Source organism: Siphateles boraxobius, unplaced genomic scaffold (assembly GCF_051911475.1).
Source record: "Siphateles boraxobius isolate OS27281-9 unplaced genomic scaffold, OSU_SipBor_1 46, whole genome shotgun sequence".
In the NCBI taxonomy this organism is placed as follows: Eukaryota; Metazoa; Chordata; class Actinopteri; order Cypriniformes; family Leuciscidae; genus Siphateles; species Siphateles boraxobius.
The window spans coordinates 21,083,752-21,108,464 of NW_027509097.1; the positions used below are offsets into that span (position 1 = coordinate 21,083,752).

At 37.2% G+C, this 24,713-nt stretch overlaps 1 protein-coding gene across 2 annotated transcripts in view; it reads left to right on the forward strand.

Moving 5' to 3' along the window:
• The window catches only part of LOC143710236 (mediator of RNA polymerase II transcription subunit 1-like), a 194,409-nt gene that overhangs the window by 165,120 nt on the left and 4,576 nt on the right, over nucleotides 1-24,713 (forward strand). For both annotated transcript variants that reach the window (XM_077201241.1, XM_077201240.1), the window contains 3 exons: nucleotides 5,447-5,648; nucleotides 6,413-6,508; nucleotides 6,602-6,707. In XM_077201241.1, coding sequence (XP_077057356.1) covers nucleotides 5,447-5,648; nucleotides 6,413-6,508; nucleotides 6,602-6,707 — 404 coding nt within the window. The remainder of the gene's footprint in view (nucleotides 1-5,446; nucleotides 5,649-6,412; nucleotides 6,509-6,601; nucleotides 6,708-24,713) is intronic.

The following is a 24,713-nucleotide window of genomic DNA, read 5'->3' on the forward strand; positions in this document are numbered from 1 at the left end:
CCTTAGTCCCAGCCTTTTGCCCAAATATGCATTCAGATTGTCCATCATCTGATCAATGGTAACATTTGGAGGTTCTGTTCCATGTCTTTCTATTGTTGGCCTCAGTGCAGGGCCATTACCATTTTTTAGTGCAGACTCAGCCATGGCAAGTACAGGAGAAGTGCCCTCCGAGGTGTGGAAACAAAACAAAAAGTGTTAGAGCCGTTAAAGGTGCTTATTTAAATTCTCAGCAGTCTTTAGACTGACCATTTCAGTTACACAGACAAGTCATTAGTTTACTTACTCAGCTTAGTTTTCAATACTACATTCAAAACAAAACATTAACGTTTAGGCTAAGTTTCTTTGTTTCATTTCTACAAAAGAAAACTCTGATTGATAAGACTTGTTCAGTTCTTTCTGAGTTCTAACCTGAATTGGTTTAAATTTGCACTTTAGACATTAGACTTTCAATCTTTCTGCATCTTTCATCAGAAGGCAAATAAACTTCTAATTTCTAACACAATTAGAATGTTTAATTCAAAACTAAAATATTGGTTTCTGAATTAAACATCCAGTCAAGAATTACCAATTCTTGCAGCAACATCAGTCCCAAACATTATACAGTTTCTATAATTTCTGGACGAACAGACTCCAAAAAGAAGGACCAAACCTTATACTATATTTCAATGGCTCCTACGGATTCATGAGAAAGGCCCAAAGAAAAGACCAAACCCTATACAGTTTCTGCAATCTCTGGACGAACGGACTAAATTGTTTCTTTAACAATTCCTACAGACTCCAGAGAAAGGACCAAACTTATACAATAGCTCCTACAATCCCATGAGAACGGACCAAACCTCTTTCTTAAATGATTCTTAGAGACTCAAGAGAACAGGGCCAAGCTATACAACTTATTTCTATAGCTCCTACAGTTTCAGGAGAATTAACTAAATCATTTAAAAGGTTCCTACGGACTCATGAAAAAGGCCCAAGCCTAAAATTACAGTTTCTGCAATCTCTGGATGAACGGACTAAATTGTTTCTTTAACAATTCCTACAGACTCCAGAGAAAGGACCAAACTTATCCTTTATTTCAATAGCTCCTACAATCCCATGAGAAAGGACCAAACCTCTTTCTTAAATGATTCTTAGAGACTCAAGGGAACAGGGCCAAGCTATACAACTTATTTCTATAGCTCCTACAGTTTCAGGAGAATTAACTAAATCATTTAAAAGGTTTCTACAGACTCGTGAAAAAGGCCCAAGCCTAAAATTCTCAAAAATACACAGTATGTGTGACTACACTACAAATCTTTACTGGTCTACTATTATTCTTTTCAGAAGATGTTCTTTTAGAGAGCTGATAAGTTTCACTCACCAAATTAGGATCTTTGAGACAGGATCCAGTTGATTCAAATAAGTTGTGTCCACAGATGCAGTCTGTTTGAACTTCAGATACTCGACTTGTTGCAGCTGGTGAGTTCTTGGTTTACTCCTTGTTGCAGTTGGTGAGTTCTCTTCTTGTCGGTCTCTCCTGGCTGGCTCTCGCCAAATTGTTAGATTTTGCTGTATTTGGCCGAGCAGTGGTTTGGGTGGCTCGCCTATGTATTAGATGTCTCCAATACATAAAATAAGTAAGCTTGACCAGAGTTCTTGTGGGGAGAAGAATTTATTGAAGGTTTGTAGTGTAGCAGTCCTTCAGCAGTGATGTTCGCATGTCGCCCTTCAACAATCTTAACCCAAAGTTCTGTTTGTAAGACAGAACTTTATACATGAAGACAAATGGGCTACAAACAATAGAAAACTGTTAGGGCCTCCCACAGGAGATCAATCTACCCTGCAATCTACTCTGAGCAATGCTGTTTCTTTGTCATTCAAACCAATCAGTTTCTGTGGACCATACACCTATGGGGAATTAACTTGACTTGACATGTTTGATGAGAGTTCCGCCCTGAACACATCTACATAGCGATATTCAGTTATAGTCATTGCGCCACCTACTGTCAACAGGAAGTGACATTTAACACTGCAAAGCAGTACTTGCACATACTAAAATATGCCATTGTTTGCTAATCATGCTAGAAACATATACCAAACATGCTAGCAACACTCAGCTAAGTTATAAAGCATGCTAGTATCACTGTAATAAAGGAAATTTTTGTAACTGACTTTTTCATACTCCTATATTTACCTACTTAAATGCACATTGCCCACCGTGCTCTGTCTTCCTAAAGCGAGGGCCATTTCATCGCTGCTTGCAGCTTTAATTGACTTTCTAACTGATCTTCAAACCATCTTCAAACCATCTTGCATGTGGAATAAGCAAACTGCTTTTATGAGGATTGCAAGCTTCCAAGGAGATTTTGGATCCATTGATGGGACTCATTGGTCCAACTGTAAATGAGACGACATATTATTAGAAAAGGATTCCACAGCTTCAATACTAATACGTGATAATTTTGCACAATGCAAAGCAGTTAATTTTTTTTCTATTAAAATAAATGTTTCATTGTCTTTAATTGTTTTCATCACTGCGCCATTTTATAAAAATACAATATTTTAAGTTGGGAAAATCTAATTTAGTTCACAAATTGCTGTCAGGTCTACAAAATCTTACATGGGATGGCACCGCAACCTCTTGGTGATTTTGTCAATCTTAGAACAACCACACACAGATTCACCAGAGGAGTGTCAAGAGGTGACTGTATTATTCCACTTAGAAAAAGGGCTTTTAGTCAGTCCGCCTTCTCCGTTATGGCATCTCTGGAGTGGAATACCATTCCGGCTTCAATCAGAGACATCAACACATATAGCCTTTTTTGATCACATCTGAAATGTTCGCTTATTAGTATTCAGACTTGTCAACACTGAAGTTTTACTGTTGGCCGTTTGTGTTAGTCGTGAATCTTTCCTTGTTTTTTTTTTCTTTGTATGACCTTGCTATTGATTTTAAAACTTATCTTTATATACATCTAACAAATGTTTTAACCTGTTGCACTGACAGTGCCTGCTATTTGCTGTTACTGCCTGTGCGTATAGCTATCCTGTTTTTCAGAATTTATTTTTTTTAGTGAGATTTTACATGTTCATAATTATCGTCTACTGTAACTACGCTGTAGCAGACAAACACAGCTGTACTTACACGTACTTATAAACGTTTAAAATTGTATTTTCCCTTGGGTGCCACTGTACAACTGGCAAACAGGACTACAGATGAAAATTAGCCTTTGGCTAACTCTGGCATGTTACAGGCGTACTGTTGTTAATATGCATTGTCCTGGCAATAAATAAATAAATAAAATAAATTGTCTTAAATTATTTTATTATAATTAGATAAACTGATTTGTGTCATGCTGCCGTGGCTACCCTTCCTGTCTTACTATTGACTGATTCAGAGGTTGAGGGCGCCCATTTTTGGGTTGACATCATTGTAGTTCTTAGTTTGCAACTTTTAGTTTGTGCCACCTCAGTTAGCTCCTAAGAGTCAGTCCGAGACTATAGACCTAGACCCAAGGACACTACATAATATTGACAGTTACAAATCAGGATAATAACATGAACAGGCAGACAGACAGTGATCATATTACATACAAAAGAAAACAATAGTAAGGCATGCATGTATCTGAAATTTAAAGTATACAATTAGTTAACATAGCGTAGTGTAAATAAATGAGTCTTGAGATCAGTTCTTAAAGGGTTCGTTCACCCAAAAATTAAAATTATGTCATTAATGGCTCCCCCTCATGTCGTTCCAAGCCCGTAAGACCTCCGTTCATCTTCGGAACACAGTTTAAGATATTTTTGATTCAGTCCGAGAGCTTTTTGTCCCTCCATTGAAAATCTATGTATGGTATACTGTCCTTGTCCAGAAAGGCAATAAAGACATCATCAAAGTAGTCCATGTGACCTCAGTGGGTAGTCCATGTGACCTCAGTGGGTTAGTTAGAATTTTTTGAAGCATCGAAAATACATTTTGTTCCAAAAATAACAAAAACGACGACTTTATTCAGCATTGTATTCTCTTCCGGTTCTGTTGTCAATCCGCTTTCATGAGTCCGCTGACGTAAGACGAGCTGACGTGTTATCTGGTGCGCCCGAGTTTCGTTTACAGTCTGAGGGAGACGCACGCTGTAAACAAAACAATCTTTGTAAACATGTCTAAAGATTTCGACACAGGGGAAGACTTGCTTTTTTTTTTTAACCAAACATATTTATTTGAACCCGAATACACGGACGCACCAGATAACACGTCAGCAGCGTCTTACGTCAGCAGCGTCACTGGCCTCGTGAACGCGGATTGACAACAGAACCGGAAGAGAATACAATGCTGAATAAAGTCGTCGTTTTTGTTATTTTTGGAACAAAATGTATTTTCGATGCTTCAAAAAATTCTAACTAACCCCCTGAGGTCACGTGGACTACTTTGATGATGTCTTTATTGCCTTTCTGGACAAGGACAGTATACCATACATAGATTTTCAATGGAGGGACAAAAAGCTCTCGGACTGAATCTAAATTATCTTAAACTGTGTTCCGAAGATGAATGGAGGTCTTACGGGCTTGGAACGACATGAGGGTGAGTCATTAATGACATAATTTTCATTTTTGGGTCAACAACCCTTTAAAAACGGCAGGAGATGAGGTGCTAAGAATCTGTTTTATGCTGAAGCTCTGAGTGTTCTGTGTTTTTTACCGTTTGCCGAGAGTTTAAGAATATTCAACTTTGGGTAAAATGCAGCATTCATCACTGTCACTTTTTACCCAGCTGTCCAATCACAGTGGAGGAGGATCGGGACAAATACCACACCGACCAACCGTCACATTCTGCTTGTACAAAGTCAACAGATGACAACAAGCAGCATAAAAACGGAACTAAATTATTTAAGCCAGAGCCAGAGCAAATTTTTTACATTGTATCAACATTTTATATACAAAAAACACAGAAACAAATTATCTGTGAAATGAGATACTAGTAACACTACCATGGATATTCCGCATCATAGCAAGCAAAACGTATCAACTGAAAAAAACCCTGCGCTAAGCGCCCACAGTTAAAAACGCTTTGGTGGACACGCGGCCTTAAGTCAAAAACCTTAGTCCATTCTTAAGAGCATTTTTGAGAAGTTTGGTCAGACAAATGTTCTTTTATGCCCAAATTGATTGGGAAATAAGTTAGTCCAGATATCTGTCAACTACCATATATTCTGAACAGAACATGATTCATCTAATATAGGAATAAAAATCTGCACATTTAACATGTTTGTTTGTATTTTGAACACAATTTGAGAGAACATGATTCATTTAATATATGAATAACAATTCAGCACAATTCACAGTTTGTGAACACAATCGGTCCCTGTTATGACAGGACATAACGGGAAAAAGTATATCCCTGTATAGTATAAAGTATATCATTATTATGATTTTCATCTGATTCTCTAAACGGTTTGTCTTTCTATCCAACTAGTCTTTACCAGGCCAGCAGCATTGTTATTTCCTAAATGGTGATGCCCCAGTACAGGATGGGAGGTGTCTTCAAGGAGCTTTGGTTTCCAAGATTCCCTTCAGACATCCTGCTCAGGTGCCTGCTCTCCTCGACATTATAAGACACCAGGCCGCTTACAACACGCTTATTGGCAGCTGCGTCAAAAAGACCTACATTAAGGAAGGTGGGTGTGTTTTTTTTCGTAATAATTATGGCTGTAGCAGTTGGTAGATTAGTAAAAATATTTTTTGAGGTGGACAAAGTAATATATAATTAATTTTAAATAAAGTCCGCTCGCATGAGATGAAGACAGTTTGAAAATGAAGTCATAGCAGTTTTATTCTACATGAGTACACGGTGGCTGCCATGTTAAGATCACATTACAAGTTGACTATTCACTTTATATAGAACACTATATATATATTGAATGTCTTTTTAAAGGTATTAATGTAGTTTTAACAGGTCAGATCACATGTATTGCTGTTTTTCAATCTATATGTGAAGGTGAAGTAATAAAATTAATAAATGTTTTATTATCTCTTCATTTGCATTATGAACATCATGCAAGTATTGTATATGGGAAATGCCTGTCCAAGTCCAAATTTGTCATTTTAATTTGCTTTGGTGAGAGTTTGTTCTAAACACTGCTAAAATGAGATCTGAAATCAACTATTATAATACTAAGTTAATTATATATTCTGCTCATAAATGCAGAGTTTTGTAAATAATGGTAGCACTTTATTTTACAGTCCTGTCCCCCATGTACATACTATGTACTTATTATAGTAATTACAATAGCTGGGTAATAACTAGTTACTAACCCTGAACCCACCCCTAAACATAACCTTATTTTACCCAGTACTTTCTTAGTCAAGTATATTGTAAATACATGTAAGTGGATGTACTGTAAAATAAATTGCAACCCAAATAATTCCATGTTTTTAACAGATACTCCTGGACTGCTGCAGTTTGAAGTGTGTCCACTAACAGACTCAAGCTTTAGTGTGTCCTTTCAACACCCTGTAAATGAATCACTTGTATGTGGTAAGGAAAAATGGTTACCTCTCACAATTTACATTTTTTAAGTTATCAGTGTTGCCTCTTCTGAAGTCTGACTCAGTCTGTTTTTGCTCTCAGTGGTGATGGAGGTGATAGATTCGATGCAGGTAGCCTGTAAGCTCTATAAGGGTTTATCTGATGCTTTGATCTGCACTGATGACTTCATTACCAAAGTAGTCCAGAGGTAGGTGTAACAGATGGCATTGAACATATGCTTACCCGAAGACTTTTTGCGTTTGTGCTCCTCATACATGACTATAATATATCAGTTTAAGTATGCATAGTGGCAAGAAAACAGTTGTCCTTGCAAGCTTTAAAAAAATAGATAAATAAATGATGAATGCTAAAATTGAGAAATTGAAATAAGAACCTAATTTTAAAATGTGATATTGAAGAAAATGTTGATTTACAAGTTTGCACTGCCCAAGTTAAAAACCTAGAAATAATTCAGCTCCCATGTTTGCCCATACTTTCAAATAAGAACTTGGAATCATATCCTCTGTGAAACCATATAAAGAGAGGAAATGCGTTAAAACACACAAAGACGTGGCATATCACCTCTCCCAACTTGGTGTTGAGTGCGGTTGTTCTGCTCTTGCTTTTTTTTACTTTGTTTTTGCCATATCTTTATTAAAAAAAAAATATGAAAGATAAGAAAATCTCCATAGAACACAATTTGCTTATTAACTGCTTTCTCGTCCTTCCCCTGCATAACCCCTCCCTCAGCATCCAGAAATGCAATTACAAATGATGATATACATATTTGATTACACATTATTTCGATGTTCCACTTTTGGCATTCTACTAACTATGAGTAACTTTCCAACTACATGTTGACTAACTCTTTTTAGATAGAGTATTAGTGATTAGTGATGTTAGCCGTGACACCAAAGTCCTGAGGCTTGTCAAAAAAATAAACGATTTTCAGTGAAGCTTTATAACGATGCTTGATTCGTTCTATCAAAACCACGTGACCAATGACATCCGAAGCTTTGTTTCACACGTACCCACGTGACTGCTTTAATGTAAATTTAACCCTTGTGCCTCCTTAGGGACATTTTTGGCCTTTTCAGTTTTGTTTTTTGATCACTTTGCCTGTGTTAATGCTAACTGCATAAAATTTGGCACAGGTGTGTATTTTTATGGTAATTTTACTATTTCACCGCTATTTCCTTAAAAAAAATTTTTTGCACTATGTACACAAAATACTCCCTCTCAGCACCTTTTGGAAAAAATGGTCCCATTGAAACACATTAAAACTGCAATTTCTTTATCCCAGGGCCATTTAACCAGAGCTTGCCCGAGCCTTTTGGGGGCCCTAAGCAGAATTTGATTTGTGGGGCCCCCTCCCAACACGCGGAGCCACAATTATTGACACAAATGTCATGCTATAATGTTACATTATAAATCAAAAAAGTGATTTTATGTATTAATACAAAATAAATACTTAATAAAAATGGATACTTGAATAAAAAAAGTTTTAACTTTGACTTTACTCTTTTACTAACTCTTTGAAAGTTCTGGGGAAAAAACTCACAAAACATTAAATAAATTATTTGCAAATGTGCATTAAATGTGCAGTCTTCAACAACAAAATAAAACTAAAATAGACAAACATTAATATAATCAAAAATAGAATGTTACAAAAAAATTGATACTTTAATAATGAAAGTGTGTCAGTATTCCACTTTTGTTTTTAAAACATTTAACTTTTACTTTACTCTTTTACTAACTCTTTGAAGCTTCTAAAAACAAACTGTCTCAAAACATATCAAATAAATGATTTGCTAAAATATTGACAAAACTGAGAAATCAGAAACATAATAACAGCAAGGGTTCAACAATGACAATTATGTAGATAATGTCTCAATACAGTGTAACTGTCCTCAAAATCTTTCCTTCCTAGTTTTTCTAAAGGCAAAGTCACTGATGACATCATTGTACGGTATTGCTTAGCCAACTTTGTTATTAATACTAATAACTTCAAGTCCACTTAGTCTTCGATCATCATTACTTACACTCATCAACAAGCAATTCCACACCTCACAATTCATATTCTATTTGCAAATGAGGCATAATTGCAATATGGTGAACACTTAACATGGTGATCTACTGCAGCCTAAATATGAGGCTAGCACCGCTACATCACTCGCCACCATATTAATAAAATTGAAGTCTATTTTCATCACAGAAGTCTCCCTACCCAACATGGTATATTTTCTCATAAAGACCAATACCATCTCTCACCAAAGATCTTTGAGCACATGCGCCATTTTTGCCTATGAAGCTGGACGCTGCAACGTTCACTTCAACACATAGGCCTACAGCAATGCTAGCTGGCATCCCTTACACCTAGAAGGTTAAGTTCCCCCTGGCTGTTTTCTCCAACTTAAACCGATATCTATTGATACGTGAAATACACCTAGATAAATGTATATTAATGGGAGACACTTCACTGTTGATGTCTGGGATTTAGCTCTGGTGATGGCTTATATAAGATCATGACCAGCTGCTACCTCAAGTGAGCACAATTTGTGCTGCACAAAACATACTTTAAATAATCACGCAAACATACCTTTATCATGCTCTTTTTTTCTCCTCCTCTGTCCCTTTCTTTTTTCTCTTTTCGGCACCAGAGGGATACGTGCTTTTTTGTGACATGGCTTAACACTACCGTAACAATGCGCAGTTGCGCAAGAATTGTCTATATGCAGGCGAGGTGTTTATGCGCATGTTTCAAATGCTGACAGACACAGCAGCAGTTGTAGGCAGGTATATTGATCATGAAATTTAGAATTTTCTTGTTTTTTTTATTATTCATTCATTCATATTCATTCATTCATTTGTCATTTAAGTTATTAAATATGTAAAAAAAATAATAATAAAAACTCAATTGGTAAGCAGCCGCTTAGTTCGCTTATGCCTAGAGCCGGCTCTGGATCTAACTATAAAATGATGCAATCTTTGATAAGAGGCTTTCATTCTGTTGGCAAGGCTTCAAAATTTACATTTTTACAATTTTTTACCACATGGTGCCATTTTTTCAGGTTAGGCCTATAAAGCAAATACTTGCTTTATTCCTATTTTCTGCTTCGGGCATGTTATAGACCCAATTGGATACATTATGCCACGATATTTGTGTGGGTGTGTTGGTATGGATGTCAGAGTGTGGTTGGTGTGTGTGTTATAAAAAAAAAAGTGTGTGCATGTAATATTGAGAGAGGAAAAACTCAACTGCAAATCTAAAATCCAATCACGGTGTGTACCAGTGGAGTTTTGCTGGCACCCAATGGGGAAAGTCTGTTACTGCGCCCAAACAAAATCTTACAGTAATCTAATTTTTTGAGATATCAACCTCAGATTTGGGGAACAGCTTATTTATATTTATGGATTTGATTTTCTAGCCGTTTTAGAGTTCAACTTGTTTTATAAACTATATATTTTATATAAAATAATGTTCATAAATAATTTTCATAAACTTAAACCTATATACCTTTTTATGGAAGCTTGTTTCCGCCACAGAATGAATAAATAATAATAATAATTGCGACTTTTTATCTCACAATTCTGACTTTTTTTCTCACAATTGCGAGTTTACATCTCGCAATTCTGACTTTATTTCTTGCAATTGCGAGATATAAAGTCAGAATTGCGTGATATAAAGTCGCAATTGCGTGTTATAAAGTCAGAATTGTGAGATATAAAGTCGCAATTGTGTGTTATAAAGTCAGAATTGCGTGATATAAAGTCGCAATTGCGTGTTATAAAGTCGCAATTGCGTGTTATAAAGTCAGAATTGTGAGATATAAAGTCGCAATTGCGTGTTATAAAGTCAGAATTGCGAGAGAGAAAACTAAGAATTCTGACTTTTTTTCTCGCAATTCTGACTTTATAACACATAATTGCGAGTTTATATCTCGCAATTCTGACATATTTTCTCAGAATTGTAAGATATAAACTCGCAATTGCGAGTTACAAAGTCCAATTCTATGGGGGGAAAAAGACTGACTTTTTTCCTCTCAGAATAGTTTATATCTCACAATTCTGACTTTATAACACGCAATTGCGACTTTATAACTCACAATTCTGACTTTATAATTCGCAATTGCGACTTCATATCACGCAATTCTGACTTTATAACTCGCAATTCTGACTTTATAACACGCAATTGCGACTTTATATCACGCAATTCTGACTTTATATCTCACAATTCTGACTTTATAACACGCAATTGCGACTTTATATCACGCAATTCTGACTTTATATCTCACAATTCTGACTTTATATATCACAATTCTGACTTTATAACACGCAATTGCGACTTTATATCACGCAATTCTGACTTTATATCTCGCAATTCTGAGAAATAAAGTCAGAATTGTGAGATAAAAAGTCGCAATTACCTTTTTTATTTTTCATTCTGTGGCGGAAACAAGCTTCCATACCTTTTTTTGGATTTACTTATTCAGTTGGGGTTTTTTTTACTTCAGCAATAATCTGCCAAGGGTCTTTTTTAAAATGATACTAAACTTAAGTCTGTCCTCCCAAGCTTCAAATTTTTATGATAGTTTTTTGACATGGACATTTTTGTCCTCTATGTGTAACTTTTTTTTTTTTAAATGAGGCACAAGGGTTAATGTAATTGTATTTAATGTAACTTAATTGTTGACTTAAACTGTGATTTAATGTTTTTGATGAATTTAAAGATGACTTTTATTTTGTACGGTGACTCTGTATAAGCAAGTGGTCAGATTGGAATCAGGTGTGAAGGTTGAGAGAGCACACAGCTTTCGGCCACACATTGTATAATTGCACAACATTACGTTTTTTGTTGCTTTCTTTTGGAAATAAATACTTAAGCATTTATATTGGGAATGGAGGTCATTTCTTGGAATATGTGTCAAAGAATGCCGCAGCCTTTACACAAGATGGGTGGCTTTAATTTTGTATTCATTTGTGGACAAAAAGCCTCTACAAATTCAAGTCGAAAACTGCTCTGAGCTGGGATTTGGATGGAGCAAAATAGGAGCAAACAACCAGCATGTCCATGAGTAGAATGGAGTTCATTTGAAACTTGGGGCCTAAGCTTACTTACTGTGCTGTTGAAGCTTGCTGTGTCAAGAAATATGAAGAAAGAGTGTGGCTCGGAATTTTAAAAGCACCACCGTTGTGCTTCTTGATGGATTTGAGTATGGAGGTTCTAAAAGATGAATAATTACCTGAAGGGGTTTATGAAGAGTCATTGTATAAACTGATTGGGTCACAAAGAGCAAAACATGGTGTGCTTACACAGAAAAAGAATGAGGTCATGACATTGATCAACGCTGGTGAAGATGTGGAAGTTGTTCAAAGTCATGTGGAAGCGTTTGAAAAGCACTTGACTGTTTTTATGGAAATGCAGATGTCTGTAAAAAGGTCATTACTTGTATCTGAAAGGGAAGGGGATCATAAAGATTGGGATAAGCCAAAATGTATATTATTCTGAATTTTTTTTGAAGGAAATGAAGAAATGGTTCAAACATTCAGCAACTTCTGATTCTTAGGAACTGAGACATCCAGTTTGGATCCTCATGACTGCATTTCAAATGCATCAAGTAAATATACACATGCATCTTCTGTACGTATCCACAGAGGTTGAGCGTGCAGCTCTTATGGCTAAAGCTGCTACATTAGAAGAAAAGTATGATTTGGAAATTCAACAAGCTTATCATAAAACAAAAAAGGAAAAACTGGTACTGAAAGCTCAAATGGCTGCAAAACTCAAAGTATTGAATGAATATGAGGAAACCCAAAGCAAATCAAGTCACAGTTTAGTCTCAAAGGAAATTCGAAATTTCAATGGATGAAATGAGCATGAATTACGAAGACAGTAAAGAACTCTTCAGCCATTTGAACCTTTCACTCCTAGCAGTTATGCTGTGCTTGTACAGCCTGCAGAACAAAAGTCTGGACAAGTAACACCCCATAGTCTTGTGTCGGATAGCCAAAAGCATGTTGCTACCAATGATGATAATAATTTATGTTTTGAAGATGTGATACGCAGACAAAATGATATCACTTAACTACTTGTCAAGACGCATCAACTCTCATTGCTACCTTATAGAGAAATATGGCGATCCTCTTCAGTTTGAATTTTGTATACAAGCTTTTGAACATTCCATCAAAGGAAAGACTGATAATAGTCAAGATCATCTATATTTTTTGGAGCAGTACACTGGTTGCATTCATATGAACCCAGATCAGGGTTACAAGGAGGCTAGGAGGTTACTACAACAATTTAGGGGGGATGCAATTAAGATCAGTAATGCATTGATGGAAAAGGCCTTAATTTGGTCAGTCATGTAATACAAGTATGTGAGAAAATGAAAGCAACACCTAAAAAAAAAGGGGGAGATTTTTCAAGGCCAAAGGACTTTGTTTTGGATGCTTTGCCTAAGGGACATATGAGTGTGAAATGTCAGACTTATGACTTGTGAAATCTGCCAGCAAAAACATTCAACTGTTCTGCACCATGCATAGAAATGAATACCTGACAAAAAAGACACATAAAAGGAAAATCACAATGAAGCTACACTTAGCAGTGCTTTGGTATCTTTGGGTAATCTCAGGCCTTCTAGGGCTGGTAACATTTTGTCCACTGTCCATTGTACTTGTTCAAGTAAAGATGTCAAACGCAAACAAGACTGTTTTGACCTATGTGTTACTTAACCCTGCTAGCTCTGCGACTTTCTGCACAGAGGATTTAATGGATCAATTGATGGCTAATGGGAAAAGGGAAAATATTTTGTTTAGAACAATGGGTTAAGAAAAACTTGTCACTTAGTTACAAATTTCTGGTATTGAAATGGCCCCAATCGATGAGAATACATTTCTGGAGCTTCCAGATGTGTATGCACAGAAATCCATTCCAGTCACTGGGGAAAATATTGTTTCTCAAGAGGACTCAAGAATGGTCATATTTAAAGGAGGTCAAACTAACTTGCATTAATGCAAAAATGTAACTACTCATTGTTGTAAATACCCCTGAAGTATTTGGAACCTTGGAAGATTGTTAACAGCATTGTGAATGGCCCTTATGCTGTAAAGACAATCCTTGGAGGGTAAATGGGCCTCTGAATGGCAACAATGGAAACAAAGCTAAGAATAAGAACCCTCTTGTGTGTGTGCTAATAGAGTGTATATCACCAGTCTAGAAGAGTTATTTGAGAAACCGTACAATTAGGATTTTGTGCCTAGTGGTGACATTATTGAACCTCTTGCAGAATTTAGAAAGATCGTGCATCTGTTCGGTGCTGCCTCCCCCAAGCTGTGCTAGTTTTGCTCTGAAACAGACAGCTAAGGACAATAAGGAGAAATGTTACACAGAAATTGAGAGTGTATAGAAATTTTCACGTGGATGTCCCAAGTCCGTGGCAAATACAGAGCAAGCCATTGCCTTGTACACGGACTTGAAAGATCTTTGTTCCAAAGGTGGGTTTAAACTTACCAAGTGGATCATTTATAGTAGACCTTTCCTCAGACTCATTCCTGAAGAGCATAAGGTTATGGAGATAAAACAACTAGACATGGACAAGGAGCACTTACCTGTGGAAAGAGCACTTGTTGTTCAGTGGAATGTGGAACAGGACACATTTGCCATTTTAAACTTGTTTAAAGGCACAATCTGCTAGAAGACGTGGTATCCCCTCAGTCATTAGCTCCATATACGATCCATCTCTAGTAATCCTCACAGCTAAGCTACTCCTCAGAAACCTGTGTCAGAGCAAATGTGGATGCAAATGTTACAATTCCAGAAACCTTCAAAGTTCAGTGGCAGAGATGTTTGGAAGAACTTCCTCAGTTGCATGCCTTTCAAATAAATAGATGACTGATTCCAGATGGATTTTTGGAGGCCATTACCTGCCAATTACGCCATTTTCGTGATGCTACACATGTTGAACACAGAGGAAGGAACCATACACTCTCAAAATTGAAACAGAAGTTTTCGATTCCTCATGCTCAATGCTGCTGTGAAAAGGGTGATAAGGAATTACTTTCCAGTGCTTGCATGCACTGAAAGGAGAATAGAAAATGTCTGATCTTCCTAAAGATCACTTAAAGGCAGATCTCCCTCCATTTACAAATGTGGGGGTAAATTATTTTGGACCAATTATGGTAAAAAGAGGAAGCAGCAAGGTAAACCGATATGGCATATTGTTCACCTGCCTTGTTAGTAGAGCTGTCCATCTGGAAATGGACAGCTATATTGTATTGACCAGTATTAATGCTATATGATGTTTTATCTGCAGAAGAGGTTAGGTGTCAGTTATGTGATCAGATAATGGAACCTATTTCGTTGGAGCCAACCGTGAACTTAAGGCAGCTCTGAAAGATCTGAAACATGAAAAAAAATCCGGAAAACTTTCTGAAATAACATCGAATGGGTGTTCAATCCTTCATTTGGAGCGCATTATGGTGGAATATGGGAACGCCTGGTAGGTCTGTTAAGAATGTTCTTCACTCTTTTTTTTTTTTTTTACGAAGGAGCAGCCCATGGATGACAAAGTTCTACATGCTGCTTTATGTGAAGTAGCAGCCATTCTGAATGACTGCCCTCTGCAACCTGTATCTGATGACCCAAATGATCATGTCCATGTCAGGATTTGCAGGCTCTCACACCCAATCATTTGTTGCTTATGAAGTGCAAGCCACATTTTCCCCCTGGACTGTTCAAAAGTGATGATCAATATTCATGAAGAAGATGGAGATCTTCTGGAGATGTTGGATTCGAGAATATTTGCCACTTCTACAAGAGTGGCAAAAATGGAACAGAAAGAAGCTACAATTTAAAGGTGGCGATCTTGTTCATATTATTGATGAAAATGCTTCCCGAAATTCATGGATGATGAGAGGAATTCTTTCAACCACCTGTGACAAAAAAAAGGCTTTGTACAACAAGCTCAAGTTAAATTAAATGACATTTTAAACAGACCCATTAATAAGATTTGCTTTATTTTTGAATCAGTCCCTAAATGGCACTCAGTAAAGTTTGTGCTCCAGTGGTGATCAGGTTCTGGAACTTCTGTCTCTCACACTTTTACTGATTCAGTACACTGACACATCACAAACATGCCGACAAATATTTTTGAACTGAACACAACAGAACTCTTGTTTACACCAATGGAACTGTGGACTATATTCTTGTTGTGTGTGTGTGTGTGTGTGTGTGTGTGTGTGTGTGTGTGTGTGTGTGTGTGTGTGTGTGTGTGTGTGTGTGTGTGTGTGTGTGTGTGTGTGTGTGTGTGTGTATATATATATATGTATATATATTATATATATATATGTGTATGTATTTATATATATATAATATGTGTGTATATATGTGTGTGTGTGTGTGTGTATATATATATATACTATATATATATATATATATATATATATATACAGTATTCTTAAAGGGATAGTTCACCCAAAAATGAAAAATCTGTTAGTATTTACTCACCCTCATGTTGTTCCAACCCCGTAAGACCTTCGTTCATCTTCGGAACACGAATTAAGATATTTTTGATGAAATCTGAGAGCTGGATCACTCCTCCATACTAGTCCATAGGCTTCTTCAGGGATTGAAACTTGCCAGCCTCGAAAAGTTATTAAAGACATTGTTAAAATAGTCCAATTGACTACAGTGGCTCAATCTTAAGTTTGTCAAGCGACGAGAATACTTTTTGTGCGCAAAAACAAACATAAATAATGACTTTTTCAACTATTTATTTCCTTCTCTTTGGGCCCTCTAGTCAGTTAAACTAGTGTAATTGCGTAGAGCTACGTCACATGTAGGCTCACTATTGGCCAACGCTGGTCATGTGTGTGATGCGTGTGACGTACAACAACAGAAGCGTACGCTGTTAAACTAGTAACCTGACTCGAGGTCATGTCGACTGCATCCTGGGCCATGTTGATATTTCAAAGTAATCAAAAGTTATGGCTTTTGGAACTATGGTAGCCTTTTTATCAAAGGTCCAAAAAAAGAGAGAACTACTTACATGTGTAAACGCCACAATAAAGCATAAAAAATATTCATAATTGCATAGAATAAAAAATTTTAATTGTAGTGTCTGTTCTTTAACTGAACTAAATGATAAAAAAATAAAAATTCAAATCGACGTTGGGGGGGGGGGGGTGCTTCTTCTTCTGAACACTGTCAGCATCGACTATCTTAGCAAGCCTAATCTGTGGGTACATTACCCATCAGCCTACTATGGCACTCGGCTGGTTTTATTTTGCTGTCTAGCTATCAAAATCTGTGGCAAAGCTGTGTGACCCACTAGACAGCACTGAGCGGGTGCTTTTACATTGTAGCGAAGCGCAGACCAGTATCGATTTAAGTAAAAGCTATGAATGCTTCGTATTTATACTTACAGGCCTGATAGCGCTCCGGCGCCACGCCGGATTTCCGGCGTACAGACGTGTCTGCGGAAAAAAGAAAAAAAAAACCAACAGCAAATGAAGCAGAGTTCGACCAATCATAGCGCTTGGTTAATTCCCCAAATAGCAAGCGGGTATGATTGACAGATGCGTAAGGCCTATCATTAAACAGAGACTGAAAATCGACAGCAATAAAGAATCCCGCTCGATCCTCTTCCACTCCCGCGGCCGCCTCTGTCTGAGTTCATGAGCGAGGACAGTAGGCTACAGTAGTCACAGTACTTCTGACTCCTGAAGGTAAACGGGCTGAGGTGGATGTGGAAAGTTTAAATATTGTATTGAGTTAACTTAATCTGGATTCTATTATCACACGAACTGATCGCAATCGCATGGGTTGTCTTAAAATACTCCGTCATTCATGTCACTCAGATAAGATGAAGACATCATACAGCCATGCAAATTATAAAAAGCTTAAGTATTGATGAACAATAAATCTAAATAAAATTAAAATTGCTATGGCTTACTGATTATGAAAGTGCTGTGATTTGTGGATTAATTTACTGATAAGCGCGAGTCTGCAAACAGGCGTTTATTTATTAATTCTCAGTGTTGAGAAACGTAGCCTGCATGTGTTACGTTATTGTGTTATAATAACTAAAGTACCTAATTATGTTACATAAAAATTTTGTATGAAAACTAGCGCGTTACTTGTGGATAAGAAACCGTTGTATCAGTGCTGCGTTCTCTCTCTCTCTCTCTCTCTCTCTCTCTCTCTCTCTCTCTCTCTCTCTCACAAACACAGAGAGAGAGAGAGATGATAATTGTAAAATGAAAATTGACGAACTGTTTTGTTCTTGGTTGTGGTTTTTTTCCTGTCAAAATGCCAGAAAGCATTTTTTATTATCCATCCCGTGTTTTTAAAATGCGTTAAATGACGGACGTTTTACTATTAACACAGCCCTATGTCAGATTCTTCTAACATATACTTGATATTCTTTTTAGAATAAGTGATTCGTTTTGCTATTATTGGTCATGTGACAGGACTCCTGTCTATTCATTGTCAACTATTTTCTATAAGTATGTTTGTATTGGCTAACGTTTATTCAGCTAATGCGTGTCCTGTTTAAAACGTGCAATGTTCAAATGCAAAGACGTGGCTCAAATAAAAGCCCTTTTTTTATCAAGTAGGCTATCATATTTGGATATTGGAATAACAAATTAAGTAGAACTATCTTAAATGTACAAATGTTTTTTTTTTACTGTTTTCTAGGGGTTTCTTAATTTTAGACTAGTTGACCAGCACACATTATTTTGCAATGCAATATTAATCATGAAAAAAATACACTGCAGTGCAGTGCAAGTGACATTTAGGATTTGGGTCGAATTCAAAAAACTTTAGAAGTCAAGAATTATGAAGATAGGCATGTGTTTGTGTGTGTCTTGCATTCTCAAAAAATAATGAAAAAATATATGACAACAATATAAGAAGACTAGAAGAACAATCGATCATCACTTTGTGCCAGAAATTAGCGGAGGATAAACTCGCCATTACGCATCTGTCCCAGGGAAAAAAGTTCAGGCTCAGGATTTTTTTCTACTATCACCCCTGTACTTAAGAGAGTATGCTGAGTTTTGGACAAGGGAGGAGGTTTAATAATTAATGCTATTGCAAAACAAAGCCACTGAACCGTTGCACAGCTGACACCAAACAGTCTTTGAGTGAACTGATACACTCATTAAGAGAGTGACTTTCCGCCACCTACAGTAGAGAAAATAATTATTTGATCCCCTGCTGATTTTGTAATTCTGCCCACTTACAAAGTCAAGTCACCTTAATTTATATAGCTCTTTTAACAATATAGATTGTTTCAAAGAAGCTTTACAGTGATAATAGGAAATTAAAGTAACAGATTGTTTTGGCTTTACAGCGGCTCTAGAATAAAGTTATTGTCCAGCTAAAGTTAGTTTTGAGATATCCACTTCCGTCGAACGATAATTAGTTATTAATTTAGGGGCCGCTAACGACACCGTTCTAACAGAAAACCCTTAATGCGATCTGGCCGCTCATTTGCACAAAACGGTGCCTGGTGGCTCGAGAACGCAAACCACATAAACCGAAATTATCCCGACAATATTTTATCTGTAGGAGGCCTTCATAGAGGAGAGACTAGTCGACACTTCAGGACTGCATTGTTGTCGTGTCCAGCCGCAGATCCTTCATCAGATCCGGATACGGCCTGGATCCGGCAGACTGCGGTAAACCTCACAGAGACTAATATTAGCGTAGACAACATCCTTCTTGTGATGTAACAAGTACATCAGGATTTATGGGAAGTGTTCCCGGTTCCGGCTGACCTAATCTATGCAGCCTAACATTGAATTATAAAAGTCTATAATATGTTATGTGTATGCTAGGTCAAAGACATGTGTTTTTAGTCTAGATTTGAACTGACACAGTGTGTCTGCTTCCCGGGCAATGTTAGGAAGACTGTTCCAAAGTTTTGGTGTTAAATAGTGTGTTAAAAGATCTACCGCCAGCAGTCGATTTTGATATTCTAGGTATTATCAACTGACTGGAATTGTAAAATCGCAATAGACGTGACAGACTATAATGCGTTAAGAACTCGCTCAAGTACTGGGGAGCTAAACCATTTAGTGCTTTTTAAGTAATCAGCAATATTTTAAAATCTATACGATGTTTAATAGGGAGCCAATGCAGTGTTGACAGAACCGGGCTAATTTGGTCATACTTCCTGATTCTGGTAAGAACTCTAGCTGCTGCGTTTTGGACCAGCTGTAGTTTGTTTATTATGCATGCAGGGCAACCACCCATAATAGCATTACAATAATCTAGCCTTGATGTCATGAACGCATAAACTAACTGTTCCGCATTTGTCATTGAGAGCATATGACGTAATTTAGATATATTTTTAAGAGGGAAAAATGCAGTTTTACAGATACTAGACTTGTGATTTTCAAATGAATTATTGGAAATAAATAAATAAAGGGGCAATAATTTTAATGGTAGGTTTTGTAACAAAGTTCGTAGTTCAGGGAAGGAGGCGGGAACCGGCAAACATTTAACATTTTTAATAATAAAATAAAACAAATGCAAAAAAACAAAAGTCTGCCAGCAGCCCCTCGCGGACGACTGCTGGCCACACAAAACAAAAACCAAACACAACATAAACACGGGCCTGTCCTCTTTCGATCTCCTCTGTCGTCGCGTAGGTGTCGCTCATCACTAATCATGCCACCGGCCTCATGCCACTCTCTCACGTCCCTCAGCCTCATCCTGCTCGCCACAGGTTTATTTTAACAGATAGAGACAGAATATCAACCAAAAAATACAGAAAAAACATATATAGGTTATAAATTGATTTGCATTTCAGTAATTGATATTTATAATTGACAAGTCCAGTATGTGATCCCCAGGCAAAACATAATTTAGTACTTGGTGGAGAAACCCTTGTTGGCAAGCACAGAGGTAAGACTGGGTATCGGTTGGGTTTTATCCGATACCAGTACCTACTCTGTATTTTTTAAATGGTTCCGGTACTTAAACCGTTCTTGAACCGGTACTTAAGAAAACGAAACCGCACACACTTTGTCAAAAAATAATACCCTTTTATTTACAGGGCCAAACTGGACACAATATTAACTTAAATCTTTAAACAATATAAATACAAGTAACATATCGTAATAATAAATAAAACAATATAAAAATTCACATTTACATCAAATAAAACAATATTTTATCAAACTATGTAATAATACTGGATATTAATAGAGATTACTACCAGGGTAATCTAATCTCGACATGGTTTCAGGTTTCCATGTTTTGTCTGCTTGAACCAGTCATGTAAGTTATCTGGTCGTTGTACTAGTTACGGCAGCGCTTAGCTTGGCGAGTTTGGTATTTTGTTCACACTGCGTCTTAGCTACACGTTGAGTGAACCTATGAAAGAAAACGTCTCTGGTTACTGGTGTAACCTATGTTCTCTGAATAGGGAACGAGACGCTGCGTTCGCTGCCAAGCTCCTCGCGCTGCCGACAAACTTCTTTTTTCGGCAGAGAAATCTGAGGAGCAGATGCTCCTCCGTGAGAGATACGAGATATACAATATAATATGACGACGTAAGAGCATCAAGGCGGCGCCCACGCCATCAGTCAATGGATTGACGAGATTCTATATGGGCTTCAGACTTGAACTTATAGGCTTGGTCCTCCTCACCTGCCTCAGTCTGATGAGGGTCCTCCTCTATTGGAAGCTGTAGACACAAACAGAGTGCCCATAAAACAGCATTAAATAATACTTAATTACAGAAACTGTAAAATGGGCATGGACACAGTGCATATGAAAAAAGTTGAGCAATCAGTACACTGTCTCTGACAAATATGCAGTAAAATACCTGATACAATACTGGCATTGTCAATCACTGCTTTCTCAAGCCTATCCCAAGCTTCTGCAACACCAAATTCCAGCCTGCCTTTAAAGTGAGGGTCCATCAATGTGGCCTCCCGAAGGACATCCTGAATGTCTTGATCCTGTAATGATAACATGGTTTAGTGTCTAATAGTGAAAATCGTGTAGTTTGCCGCCTTTCTCCTTCGAAATCGCTCTCTGTAAGCCTTTCTAGTCTGTGGAAAATAAAAAAGGTTAAGAACAAAAGGTAAATTTATCCCTCTTGTCCATCACCTCACCTGTCCCTCTCCATTGGCCTCCTTAGCCTTTGATCGAGGCAAGCTGCCTGGATTGCAGGGAACTGCTCCACAAACCACTTCACCATGAGGTATAGAGAATTCCAGCGAGTCCTCACGTCCAGGATAACATTGTGCTCTGGCAAATCTAAAGCACAGACATTTGATTTACAATAAACAATTGCTTATATTAAGAAGCATTACTTTTCAAGATGTATTTATAATTATTTATATGCTATTTACTGAGTCGCCGCTGCTTCTCTCTCAGGACAGTTTTGCTCATGGTGGAGCGCTTCAGCCACACCACCACTGCGCGAATCTTTGCACACCACCTAGTCGCAGCTTGGATGCCGTACACCTTCAGTGCTGCCAGGTTGAGTGTGTGGCCAAAGCACCCAACTTTTAAAAAATTCAAGTTTCTTAGGGCAACATCCATGTTGTATGCGTTGTATACTGTGGCAGCTATGACTTTTGTGGCAGTGTGCCTCCACTGGCCCTGTCTAGGACTCATAAACTGCTTCAGTGCTCATCACTTTCTGCTGGATGCTACTTTTGTCAATGTAATGGACATTCACTGTTAGATAGTGGTCCTGTGCCACGCTGGTCCATCCATCGCAAGTAATTGCAATTTTGCTGACCTGCGCCAGCTCCTGGATGACATTGTTTTATAACAGAATACCACACAGGTATGTACGTGTTGGACATGTCATCCCTGGATGCTGGTCTCCCTTTATAAAAAATTAATAAATATGATTTCTATTAGTCTTGTACACAGAATGTCTTCATGGTACAGAGGTGGCATTCACATGCATCAAGGAAATTCTATTTTAATATATAGCCCACATTTTCACCTGAAAGATGGCGATTCCACCGTGGAAAATGGATGAAGCCCCATCACCACAAATTTGGTGACTGCCCTATGGATTTCCTGCACCTTCTCTTTGGTTAGTGCAGCCTTCTTAGCCATGGTGAAAGAAGTCACTGTTGTTGAATAAAAAAAAAAAACTCTTCAGGTTACTACTACTAGTAGCCTATTCTGCTCAACCGCTCATAACAATTCTCCCCCACTTCCCCCTCCCACTCGATGAATAGGATTTGCCTCTGATTGAGTAGGCTGTAGCCTCTAACAACAATTGTCCCCCCACCCTCTCGATACAGCCTCAAAACACAGGTATACCTTACCAACCAACCTATGTTTCTGATTAAATGAAAAATTGCGCCATTTAATACTGATGTAAAATAAGATCAACATTTTGTCTTCACATATGACTTTTACTTTAAGCAAAGAAATATCTGATACTGAGCTGAAATATTTAACACACACAGTATAGCCTTGTATAAAGATGTGTTGGAACTTTAAAACATTTTGCACACGTTGTCGCACACGCTGTTGAATGGCAACGGTGTTTGCTAGCCTACTTGATATGCAAGTTTTGCAGTTGGCATTAAATTACTAGACACACAATCTCTAAAAATCAGAATCAATTCTCAACCATTCATTTTTTCTATCTTTTTGGACAGTTGCTGCCTTTAATTTAATCAACACATCGCATTAATCAGTTGACCAAGTCATGAGAGATTTACAATTCAGTGACGATAACAGAAATCAATTACAGCAATCAATAACCAAAACAATAGATGTGCTGTGATAGTAAATTGACATTGGTACAAAATAATTTTATTATTTCAACTTCATCCCTTGTCCAAAACTCAGCGGCATATTGTCTTAAAAAAAGTTATGACTGCTGCTTAAATCGACGCTTTGTTACAATCAATCCCTACGCTGTCCAGTGGGTCCATGCAGCTTTGCCACACAGATTTTGCTAAAACCAACGGTGGCAGCGTTTCATATTTCCTGTTATGGTCTTCACATCCTGTAGGCTGACAGGAGTGAAGGACGACCAAGACGACACCTGTGAAAACTCATTAAAACAACCACGAATGAGTGGAGGATTTACACAGTTGCTCATTATCATTTAAAGAGACATGCACCGAAACGGGTCGCTTTGAACAGAACAAACTTGTGGAAAATGGGCATCCAATGACCCCTTTAAAAGTTCTTCATTATTGCCTAGATATTGAGCATTTCAATCACCAAACTATTTTCTTATAGCTATTTCCTGATTTTTCTAGTGCAAAAATGTGCAAAAAAACCTGCATCAGTACTGTATTCTCTGGTCTTTCTCATAGTAATTGATGACTATAGAAATTTGGCCTGTGTCTCACCTTAAATCTAGAGGCCAGTGAAACAGGAGGTCATGGTTTACAACTTGTATTTCCGCAGCAAGGTGAACTTAAAAATATGCAATATGAATCAGAAAATATTTAATTTAGATTTTTACTTATTGTAATTTGTAACGGTGCCAATAACTTTGTCTTACATGTTTTGTTCTTCATGTAATATAGATTTGTTAGATTTGAGTGAATATTTTGAATTAAGACTAAGAGGACAAACAGAAAAGGCAATTTTTTTGTCTGTTTTGCTTAAATTTAACATGGGTTCCGATATTTGTGGTGGATGCTGTGTTTTCAGTAAAGTTTACCATTTATTAGCATTGTTTTACTTCATCTTCTGTTTGTTTGGCATAAGTGATATGAATTGTAACGCATCAGTACATATTTTGTTTATTTATAGCCTTGGGCCCATTCTTAGTCTTACAGAAAAGCCCCACATTTCACACAACTGAGCAGACTCTGTCTCTATCTAGAGTAGCAATATGGCTTTTATTGTGGAAAATATTTTATAGGTATATTTCACCCAACAATAAACATTCTGTCATTTTATTACTCACCCTCATGTCATTCCAAACCTGCAAGACTTTCGTTCATCTTCAGAACACAAATGAAGATGTTTTTGATGAAATCTGAGAGCTTTCTGTACTCCATAGACCGCTACACAACTGCCACTTTGATGCTTCAAAAAAAAAAGATTGTAAAACTAATCCATATGAATTGAGTAGTTTAATCCAAATTGTACGAAGAGACACGCTCGTTTTATATGATAGACCGATTGAATTTAGGCTTTTATTCACATAAACATTAATCAATTTACACATCAGTTGTGGTAAACAGAAGCTCAAGCATA